This window comes from Triticum aestivum, chromosome 6A, assembly GCF_018294505.1.
Source record: "Triticum aestivum cultivar Chinese Spring chromosome 6A, IWGSC CS RefSeq v2.1, whole genome shotgun sequence".
Classification (NCBI taxonomy): domain Eukaryota; kingdom Viridiplantae; phylum Streptophyta; class Magnoliopsida; order Poales; family Poaceae; genus Triticum; species Triticum aestivum.
The window spans coordinates 585,003,527-585,014,436 of NC_057809.1; the positions used below are offsets into that span (position 1 = coordinate 585,003,527).

Below are 10,910 nucleotides of genomic sequence, written 5' to 3' on the forward strand. Positions count from 1 at the left end.
CATGGCACGGCATGGAAAAAAATCTTACCATCGCAAGAGTTTTGCCTGACTATGTCCTACAGGGACGACAAGAGAGGAATGAAGGAGCCGGTTGTACGGGTGAGTTGCTAGTTTGGGGCGCCAAATTAGGGTATCTTTTCTCAAAACGAGGGAAATAGAAATACGAAGGATTTTACTGACATGTCCTCTTGAATCCTACAGGATTAGAAAACTACAGGAATTCAGATAAAAGAGTGTTTGATGAAGTGAGGCGTTTTGGAGGCCGAGCTCCATGCAGCCTTTTATTTTTGAATCTATTTTTCAAAAAATTGAACTTTTCGGTTTTAAAAAAATCTGGAAAATTTTATGCAAGTATACAAAGATGAAATGTATATGTGTGTAAAAATTCAGAATGAAAAACCTTGAGATGCGACCTGTGCAGAAAATACAAATTTGTTGTCTTTGAGGATTAATAGTATCATGTGTTGAAAAACCTCATATTTGTTTGTTTTACAGAGGCCTCATTTCAACATATTTTGTCCTGAAAATTTACACACATGTATATTATGCCTTCATGTCTATGTGTGTTTTTTCATAATTTTTAAAATCTAGAAATATGAATTTTGATGAAATTTCAGAAATGCTTTTGGAGGCCTGCATGGAGCTCGGCCTCCAAAAGGCATTTTTGTGTTTGATATCACTATAAAGAAAATGAATTATACACAGAGATTTGAGTGGATGCACTTTTTTCTCCAAAATAAAGTGCAAATGAATTCTAAGAAAACTTGCTAACATTTCAATATACTATGAATCAAACAGCCAACACAGAAAAAAAAATCCCTACGATCTAAATTCTCTAAAAATCCTACAAAACTCTTTTGGATCAAACCCCCAGCTCAGCCTGTCATATGCTTCGTGTACTTACTTTCGTTGTCGTCACATGTCGACACTTTCGATCTGCTAAGCAATACCACTTTTGCAAACGAAAAGAAGAGCGATCACATGTTTTTGGGGAAGTGTCTTCTTCACTCTAGTAGGCAGCCACCTGTCGGCCCACTCATGCGAGCACACGTAGCGCCCTGCCCGGCGATTTGTCCATCTGACCACCCCTCTTTATGGGCTAGTCGGCACTCACCTGCCCATCCACTCACGAGAGCACACCTGGAGCTTCGTCCACCCTCGAACGGCCTATAAATAGTGCCTCGTGCTGCACCTGCTTTACACAACCACTTGCTTCACACAACCAAGACAAGTAAACAGCAGCACTAGTAGATTTCCCGAGTGACAAGTTCAGCGCAACATGGAGCACCAGGGACACGGCACCGGCGAGAAGAAGGGCATCATGGAGAACATCAAGGAGAAGCTCCCCGGTGGCCAAGGTGACCACCAGCAGACCGCTGGCACCCACGGGCAGCATGGACACACTGGAATGACAGGCACGGAGATGCATGACACCACGGCCACCGGCGGCACCCATGGGCAGCAGGGGCTTACCGGAACGACTGGCACTGGGACACACGGCACCGGTGAGAAGAAGAGCCTCATGGACAAGGTGAAGGAGAAGCTGCCTGGACAGCACTAAGCTCGGTCTGTCCACGGCCGCCACCTTTGCAGAATAATACTCCACCGTATATGAATTGATCTGAGTCTAGTTCACCTAGCTCACTTGGTCGTTGGAGGAGCAAATATATCTCTGGTTTAAGTTTTCACGGACAACAGTGTGTTCACAGTTTTCGTCTATTTACACTCCGTCATGCAAATTTCCTTTTTGTTCCTTTTCTTTTGTCCATCTTATTATCCGACAGGCTTTTGTAACTTAATATAAGACGTCTTTTGACAATATGACTGTCAAAGAAGTCCTATGTTAAGTTACAGAGGGAGTACTTCGGAGCGGTAAAAGAAATGATAGCTTTGTGTTGCACTGTTGCAGGACTTTCCTAGTGGCATAACAGATTTCGAACTCTTCTTTAGAATAACCCCTTCTCCATTCCTCGAAACAAGCCTGTGATCAGGTTCAGTTTTACAACGTTCAAAACAAAACAAGCACACTCTTGTCTTAGCTTTGATGCAAAACATAGTTTGTTCTTCTCGGTGATGCTGATTCCTTGTAAGATCTGTATGCTCTGAGAGTAGACAGTGCACACACTCCCTGAAGGTGCTGTTGTGTGTGGATAGGAACTGGGACGTGGAGATAGGGTCGGCTGCGTTGCGCTTGAATCATACAGCCTTCGATAACTGACATGGCTAGAAGTCACGTGCAAGAGTAGGATGAAAAAAGTGCCTATAAATTGTTTCAGATTTTTTTTGTGGTGCCTTGTTTATTTATTTAGAAAGCAAATCATATGCTGCTCTGCTATGAGATTATTGCATGAACAGATAAACCTATCTTTTATTTTGAAGTTTATATGTATGTATGGTGGCAGCCTTTTAAGTTTTCGGTGGAGACCAGATCATTGAGATCGATATTTTTTCCTCCTTTTGGGTGATCTCTTCTTGCTTCTGCTTTGGCTAACTAGCATTCATCCACTGTGAATCCCCAACCTGCATTTAAATACTGCACTGAAACCGTCTATGGTCTGGCAGATCAAGTTTGTTCGACCTCACATATGAATTCTGTTTTCTACAGTGTATAAATATACCTTGTATGGTTCAGATTTTTTAATATGCAAAACAATATATGGAATTATAGCCCCTCTCATGACTGTAAGATATATATTCGTTGATCATTTGTATGAAGGAAAACATAAGGGGGGGGGGGGGGGGGGGGATTAAGATTTTAGGAATTTGTGTGAATCTTACGTTGACTGGATAATGCAAATTCCACTAGTGCTCTTCTAATTCACATGGTTACATGCTTCGACAGCCCTCCTATCCAAACAGAAAACAAAGTGAGTGGCTAATTGCAAGTCACCTGAAAACTTAAACTGGGCCATCAGCTGATTTGGCAGGATTTTGAGCCGTTGGATAGAAAATGAACGGTTCAGCTCACGTCTTCTTCCTCCAACTGCTCTTCTTCCTAGAAAACGGATCACTATCTCCCCCTCCCCTCTTTTTTTTTTTGGAAAAAGTGGTCATCCCCGGCCTCTGCATCGGAAAGATGCATGCGGCCACTTTATTAAAAAGCCGACAGTAACAAAGTCTGATCTGCATAGTACTGCCCACAAAAGGAACAAAGCAAAAATAAAGAGTACAAGTCTCAAAGCCACATCCGGCTGGACGAGGATACACCAAGGACCTATCCTATGTAGTGATCGCCATCCAAACCGGTTGAAAAAAATCCGTGCTGCCATCTCCCATCGGTTGCACCCAGTAGCCAGCTGCTCCCGGGAGGCCGTAGGAGTGAGTAATGACCACATACGGATCCATGCCGTAGCCTGGAATATGACCTGCAAAAAATTAATCATAAGTTTTCTGTTAAAAATCACCGTTCGAGCAGTGATCCCCCCTCCCCCCTGCCGCCTACTACCACCGTTCGAGCTGCCGCCCTCGGCCGAGGTGCTCCGGCGCCAGCCTCGTCCCCCTCCCCAACCACCGCCCTCTGCCAATCTCTAATTCCGGCGCTGACCTTTTTCCGGCAAACTTGCACCACCCCTAAGATAGATATGGGAGTCTTATCTGGCGAGCTCCTCCCTTCCCTCCAACTGTTCCTTTCTTCACATGAAAATCGACTAGCCCAAATTCCAAATTTAGGCGACTTACATACAACTATTGTGGAAAACAATATATGTTTACACTAGGAATGGTTTCCCTAGTTTTGTTATTTTTCAAACCTTTTATTAATAATATGGCCGCATGCATCTTTCAGATGCAGAGGCGGGGGTGAGCCTCCCTTTTCCAAAAAAAAGAGGAATCGTTTCCCTTGTAACCATTATTATGGTCTGTGCACAGTAATATACAAGGTGATCTTATTATAGGTGGAGTCTACATGGTTTCCCCCACAAAAGAAGGAGAGTCTACATGGTTTCCAAACAGGACCATAGTGCTGGCAAACGTGGAATAGAAAACGAATGATTGTAGTCACATCTCCTGAATCCAACGAATTAGAAAACTACATGAATTTGATTGAAAGAGTGTTTGATATATCCCTATAAAAGCGAAGGAATTCTATAATGAGATTTCGTGGGTGCACACTTTTCTCTAGAATAAAGTGCAAATGAATTCTAAGGAAAACTACCGGGCATTTCACTCATCTGAATCAAACAACCAATATAGAAAATTTTCCCATGATATAAATACTCTAAAAAAATATAAAATTCTTTTGAATCAAAACCTCAGCCTCTACTACGTAATAATATGGTTGTGTGCACATAGCTCGATGCAAAACTGAGGCTTGCTCCCCATTGCAAGAAAAAAAAAGTCTTACCCTCTTTTATGCTTCGTCAAGTTACTTTCGTTGTCGTCACACGCCAACACTTTCAATCTACACTCACCGTCCCATAATATAAGAGCATTTTGAGACGGAGAGACGGAGAGACGGAGGGAGTAATAACGTTCTTATAGGAGTATTATAAATGGAGGGAGTATCATCTTCATAAGCAAACAATACCATTTTCGCAAGAGAAAAGAAGGATGGGATGATGATTTTGGAGAATCATCTTCTTCCCGGACGAGGACGAGTGAGCTGGGACGTGGCGACCGGGACGCGCCAACTGCATGCCCATCAGAGGCCCGGCTCCTCTAGTCGGCAGCCACTGACGCGACCACACGTAGCGCCCAGCCGCGGCGATTCGTCCATCTGACCACCCTCTTTATGGGCTAGTCGGCACTCACCTGCCCGTCCACACGCGAGCGCATTCTGTGCAGCTTGGTCATTTTTATGTTTGGTTTCTCTGCGGCCTTCTTCTCAAATGTAGAATTGTGTGCTTCCTTGCGGTTTAGAGTTGCGCATTTGCTCGTTGATAAATCATGTAGCCTCATTCTGAATGTTGGGACAAAACTGTAACGTTATGTGTGTGTAACGCAACCATTATTTTCAAGCGTGTGCGATGGAAGTAATGCTTTGAAAAGAAGTATATACTTGTCTGAATGTTTGTTCTTGTCCTCCCTTGCAAAGATGGTAGCGCCATACTCTGCCATGTTACCACTAGCTAGAGCGCGAAGAACTTGCAGGAACACGATTTACTGAAGACATTTCGAAATGTCTTGGCCACAGGGGTGCGTTATCGCGTGATGTTTGCGTCCGGGATGTCAAATAACAACAAGGTAAGACGGCATTAGGAGAAAATGAAGATTTCACCCGGCCGAGACGACCAAACGTATCTCCGCACCCCATCATTCTGATTCTGAATCGTTAGTGTTAGCAGCCCTGGCTCCATTACTCGAAAGAAGCCTGTGATCACGTTCAATTTTACAACGTTGTATGAAAACAAAAGAAGCGCTCCGCAGCAAGAAAGTGCTCTTTTTTATCCCGAGCTCACATGCTCCCCGATGAACAATACAATCCGAAAAATTAATAAATTAAATTCAAAAAATTCTGAATTTCTTTTTGTGATAAGCATTGATGGAAGTTTTAACATCCTGCAAATTTTCGTGATGAGGTACGCTGGAGGCAGCCCTTTCAGTTTTCAGTGGAGAACAGATCATTGAGATCGATTTTCTCCCCACTTTTGGGTGATCTGTTCTTACTTCTGCTTTGGCTCACTAGCATGCATCTAATGGAATCCCCAACCTGCATTTAAATACTGCACTGAAACTATCTATAGCTTAGCAAATCAAGTTTGTTTGATGCAAAAATTCTGAGGATGTTACTCTCTGCTATTGTCTTTGCAAATTGCCTGCTTCACAGTTTTGATTTCATTGTGGTTGTGATTCTTTACTGCTAAAATACGAGGGATAGTAGTGACATGTCCTGAATCCTATGAATTATAAAACTACATGAATTCAAATGAAAGAGTGTTTGATATATCCCTACAAAAGCAATGGAATTCTGCATAGAGATTTTAGTGGATGCGCGTTTTTCTCCAAAATGAAGTGCAAATGAATTCCAAGGAAAATCACCAAGCATTTCAGTCCTATGAATGAAATAGGCAACATAGAAAAATCCCTAGGATCTAAATCAGTCAAAAAATCCTACTGTATAAAATCATTTTGAATCAAAGCCCTTAACCTCTCGTATGCTTCGTCTAGTTACTCTCGTAGCCTCATTGTCGTTATATGCCGACACTTTCGATCTTCATCCTCTTAAGCAAACAATTCATTTTCTTTTGCAAGAGAAAAGAAGGGTCAGATGTTTTTGGGGAATCATCTTCTTCCCGGACGAGGACGAATGAGCTGGGACGCGCCGACCGGGACGAATGAGACGGACGTGGCGACCGGGACGCGCCGACTGGCTTGAGAGGCCCGGCTCCTCTAGTCGGCAGCCACCTGCCGACCCACTGACGCGACCACACGTAGCGCCCTGCCGCGGCGATTCGTCCATCTGACCAGTGACCACCCCTCATTATGGGCTAGTCGGCACTCACCTGCCCATCGACTCACGAGAGAACACGTCGTGCTTCGTCTATCCTCTAACGGCCTATAAATAGTGCCTCATGCAGCACCTGCTTCACACAACCACCTGCTCCAAGTGAACAACACCACTAGTAGATTTCCCGAGTGACAAGTTCGGCGCTGGATGGAGCACCAGGGACACGGCACCGGCGAGAAGAAGAGCATCATGAGCAAGATCAAGGAGAAGCTCTCCAGCAGCCACGGTGATCACCAGCCGGCCGCTGCCACCCACGGGCAGCAGGGACACACCACTGCGGGGACGCATGGCACCCCGGTCACCGATGGTGCCTACGGGCAGCACGGACACACCGGAGCCACCGGCACGGGGATGCACGGCGCCGACACCGGCGAGAAGAAGGGCGTCGTGGAGAACATCAATGACAAGCTCCCTGGTGACCATGAGGACCATCAGCAGACTGGTGGCACCAACGGTCAACAGGGACATACTGTCGCGGCGACGCATGGCGCCTCAGCTACCGGTGGCACCTATGGCCAGCAGGGAAACACCGGTATGGGGACACATGGCACCCCGGCCACCGATAGTGCCTCCAGGCAGCACAAACACACTGGGTCCACCGGCACGGGGATGCACGACACCGACATCAGCGAGAAGAAGGGCGTCATGGAGAACATCAATGAAAAGCTCCCTGGTGGCCATGGGGACCACCAGCAGACTGGTGGAACCTACGGGCAGAAGGGACACATGACCGCGGCGACGCATGGCGCCTCAGCCACCGGCGCCCCGGCCACTGATGGTGCCTACGGGCAGCATGGACACACCAGGGCCACCGGTACAGGGATGCACGGCGTCGACACGGGCGAGAAGAAGGGCAACATGGAGAACATCGATGACAAACTCCCTGGTGGACATGGGGACCACCAGCAAACTGCTGGCACCCACGGCCATCAGGGACACATCGCTGCGACGACGCATGGCGCCTCGGCCACCGACGACACGTATGGGCAACAGGGAAACACCAGCACGGGGACACATGCCGCGCCGGCCACCGATGGTGCCTATGGGCAGCATGGACACACCGGGGCCACCGGCACGGGGATGGATGGCGCCGACATAGGCGAGAAGAAGGGCGTCATGGAGAACATCAATGACAAGCTCTCTGGTGGCCACGGGGACCACCAGCAGACTGGTGGCACCTACGAGCAGCAGGGACACACCGATGCGGCGACGCATGGCGCCTCAGCCACCAGCGGCACCTATGGGCAGCAGGAAAACACCGGTACGGGGACACATGGTGCCCCTGCCACCGATGGCGCCTACGGGCAACACAGACACACCGGGGCCATCGGGACGGGGTTGCATGGTGCCGACACGGGCGAGAAGAAGGGCGACATGGAGAACATCGATGACAAACTCCCTGATGGACATGGGGACCACCAGCAAACTGCTGGCACCTACGGCCATCAGGGACACACCGCTGCGGCGACGCATGGCGCCTCGCCCACCGACGACACGTATGGGCAGCAGGGAAGCACCAGTACGGGGACACATGCCGCGCCGGCCACCGATGGTGCCTATGGGCAGCACGAACACACCGAGGCCACCGGCACGGGGATGCACGGCGCCGACATAGGCGAGAAGAAGGGCGTCATGGAGAACATCAATGACAAGCTCTCTGGTGGCCATGGGGACCACGAGCAAACTGGTGGCACCTACGGGCAGCAGGGACACACCGATGCGGCGACGCACGGCGCCTCAACCACCAGCGGCACCTATGGGCAGCACGAAAACACCGGTACGGGGACACATGGTGCCCCTGCCACCGATGGCGCCTATGGGCAGCATGGACACACCGGGGCCATCGGGACGGGGTTGCATGGCGCCAACACGGGCGAGAAGAAGGGCGTCAAGGAGAACATCAATGACAAGCTCCCTGATGGCCGCGGGGACCACCAGCAGACTGGTGGCACCTACGGGCAACAGGAACACATCGATGCGGCGACGCATGGTGCCTTAGCCACTGGCGGCACCAATGTGCAGCAAGGAAACACCGGTACGGGGACACATGGCGCCCCGGCCACCGATGGTGCCTACGGGCAGCACAAACACACCGGAGCCACTGGCACGAGGATGCATGACACCGACACCAGCGAGAAGAAGGGCGTCATGGAGAACATCAACGACAAGCTGCCTAGTGGAGACGAAGACCACCAGCACACCGGTGGCACTTACGGTCAGCAGGGACAAACCGGCGCGGTGATGCATGGCCAGCAGGGACACACCGAAATGACCGGCTGGGGGACACACGGCAACACTGAGAAAAAGGGCGTCATGGACGACATCAAGCCCAAGCTCCCCGGTGGCCACGATGATCGCCAGCAGACCGGCGACACCTATGAACAGCAGCGACACACCGACACTGCAACACATGGCACCCTTGCCACCGGTGACACCTATGGGCAGCAGGGACACACCGACACGGGGACATATGGCACCGGCGAGAAGAAGGGCGCCATGGGTAACATCAAGGAGAAGCTCCCTGGTGGCCATGGTGACCACCAACAGACTGGTGGCACCTACGGGAGCCAGGAAGACACCGAAATGACTGGAATGGGGATGCATAGCACCACAGCCACAGACGACACAGATGGTCAGCAGGGACACACCCGAATGACCGGCACAGTGGTACACGACACCGACGAGAGGAAGGGTGTCATGGAGAACTTCAAGGAGAAGCTCCCCGACAGCCATGACGACCACCAGCAGACTGCTCGCACCGACGGGCACCACGCCGGCACGGGGACGCATGACACCCCGGCCACCGACGGCACCTATGGGCAGCACGGACACACTAGAGTGACTGACACAGAGGCGTACAGCACAGGCGGCACAGGCGAGAAGAAGGGCATCATGAAGAACACCAAGGAGAAGCTCCCCGGTGGCCACAATGACCGCCAGCAGACCGGTGACACCTTTGGGCAGCAAGGACACACCGACACGGCGACACATGGCACCCCGTCCACTGGCGGCACCTACGGGCAGCACGAACACACCGGAGTGACCGATAAGGGAACACAGGGCACCGGTGGCATCGACAAGAAGAAGGATGCCATGGAGAACATCAAGGAGAAGCTCCCCGGTGGTCATGGTGACCACCAGCAGACCGCTGGCACCTACGGGCAGCATGGACACACTGGAATGACCGGCACGGAGACGCATGGAACCACGGCCACCGACGGCGGGCAGCAAGGACACAACGAAACAACTGGCACTGGGACACACGGCACCGACGGGACCGGTGAGAAGAAGAGCTTCATGGACAAGATCAAGGAGAAGCTGCCTGGACTGAACTAAGCCCGGTCTGCCTACGGCCGCTACCTTTGCAGAATAATACTCCACCGCATATAAATTGATTGAGTCTAGTTCACCTAGCTCACTTGGTCGTTGGAGAAGCGAATGTATCTTGGTTTAAGTTTTCATGGACAACATGTGTTCACAGTTTTTTTTTCTTTTTAACATTGTCGTGCAAATTTCCTTCTGGTTCAACCCATGTATGTATGCTATGATGCCTATGGCATCTAATATATCAGTATAATAAAGTTACTAAGCTTCCAGAAATTAGAGCCTCGTGGTTGAACGTGGCATATGAGACCACCTATTGCCTAATTTTCAGTCGGTAAGAGCATCTTTAGTAGATCCCGTAAACCATTGTTCTTGAAAAATCGTTTACGGTATCCAATAAACGATTTTTGTAGGACGCCGGCCGCGCTGCAAGAACAGATCCCGCATAACGATCCTGCATATGACACAAATTTAAACAAACTATACTCCACGCTAAAAACATCTCGCCGGAGTTCATCAAACCAACGTAGCATAGCATAGCGCACGGGAGTTCAACACACATAGCATAGCGCATGGGAGTTCAGCACACATAGCATAGGGAAGTTCTTAGTACAAACCATAATTAAACATAATCAAAACATAGCATAGGGGATTTACTCGTCGCCGGAGTCCTCGCCGGAGCCATTGTCGCTGTCGTAGCACTCGTCGTCCTCGTCGTTGGAGCTGACCTCGGCGGGCAGCGGCTTCCCTCCATGAAGCATATCGTAGATCAGCGAACCAAAAATCGGGGATTGGGGCTGGTACTCCTCCCAGGACGCCGGCGGCAGCTGCAGCCGCATCTCCAGCGTCGGTCGTGCTCCAATTTTGATAGTTTCCTATTAGTAAATAGTAAGCGTTATTAAGAAATATTTTTTGATGATGTATATTACGATAGTGGTAAATGATTGATCTCGCTTATTGTCCGTTGTTGTCTGGTTGTTATTAATGCTTTGAGTGTCATCATATTTCGTAGGTGTAGAAATTCCAATAATTTTTTAGTGCGAAGCACGACATACATGAATTTAGAATACTGCGAGTGTTATATTTGGCTTTACATCTCCAAACAAGAGACATGTTGATAAAGTGTTCTATACATGGGCTG

General features: G+C 49.3%; 2 protein-coding genes across 2 annotated transcripts; both read left to right on the top strand.

The window, feature by feature from the left end:
* The first annotated feature begins 1,207 nt into the window (after positions 1 to 1,207).
* Positions 1,208 to 1,913, top strand: LOC123128713 (cold-shock protein CS120-like). The gene has a single exon (XM_044548794.1). The coding sequence runs from the start codon at positions 1,280 to 1,282 to the stop codon at positions 1,559 to 1,561; it is 282 nt and encodes a 93-aa protein (XP_044404729.1). The 5' UTR covers positions 1,208 to 1,279; the 3' UTR covers positions 1,562 to 1,913.
* A 4,600-nt stretch (positions 1,914 to 6,513) lies between these two features.
* Positions 6,514 to 9,943, top strand: LOC123128712 (filaggrin-2). The gene has a single exon (XM_044548793.1). It carries the CDS (start codon positions 6,593 to 6,595, stop codon positions 9,779 to 9,781), a length of 3,189 nt encoding a protein of 1,062 aa, XP_044404728.1. The 5' UTR covers positions 6,514 to 6,592; the 3' UTR covers positions 9,782 to 9,943.
* The last annotated feature ends 967 nt before the right edge of the window (positions 9,944 to 10,910 follow it).

What these genes read in the sequence shown, in the direction of transcription:
- LOC123128712 (XM_044548793.1), top strand. Translation starts at nt 6,593, where the DNA reads ATGGAGCACCAGGGACACGGCACCGGCGAGAAGAAGAGCATCATGAGC.
- LOC123128713 (XM_044548794.1), top strand. Translation starts at nt 1,280, where the DNA reads ATGGAGCACCAGGGACACGGCACCGGCGAGAAGAAGGGCATCATGGAG.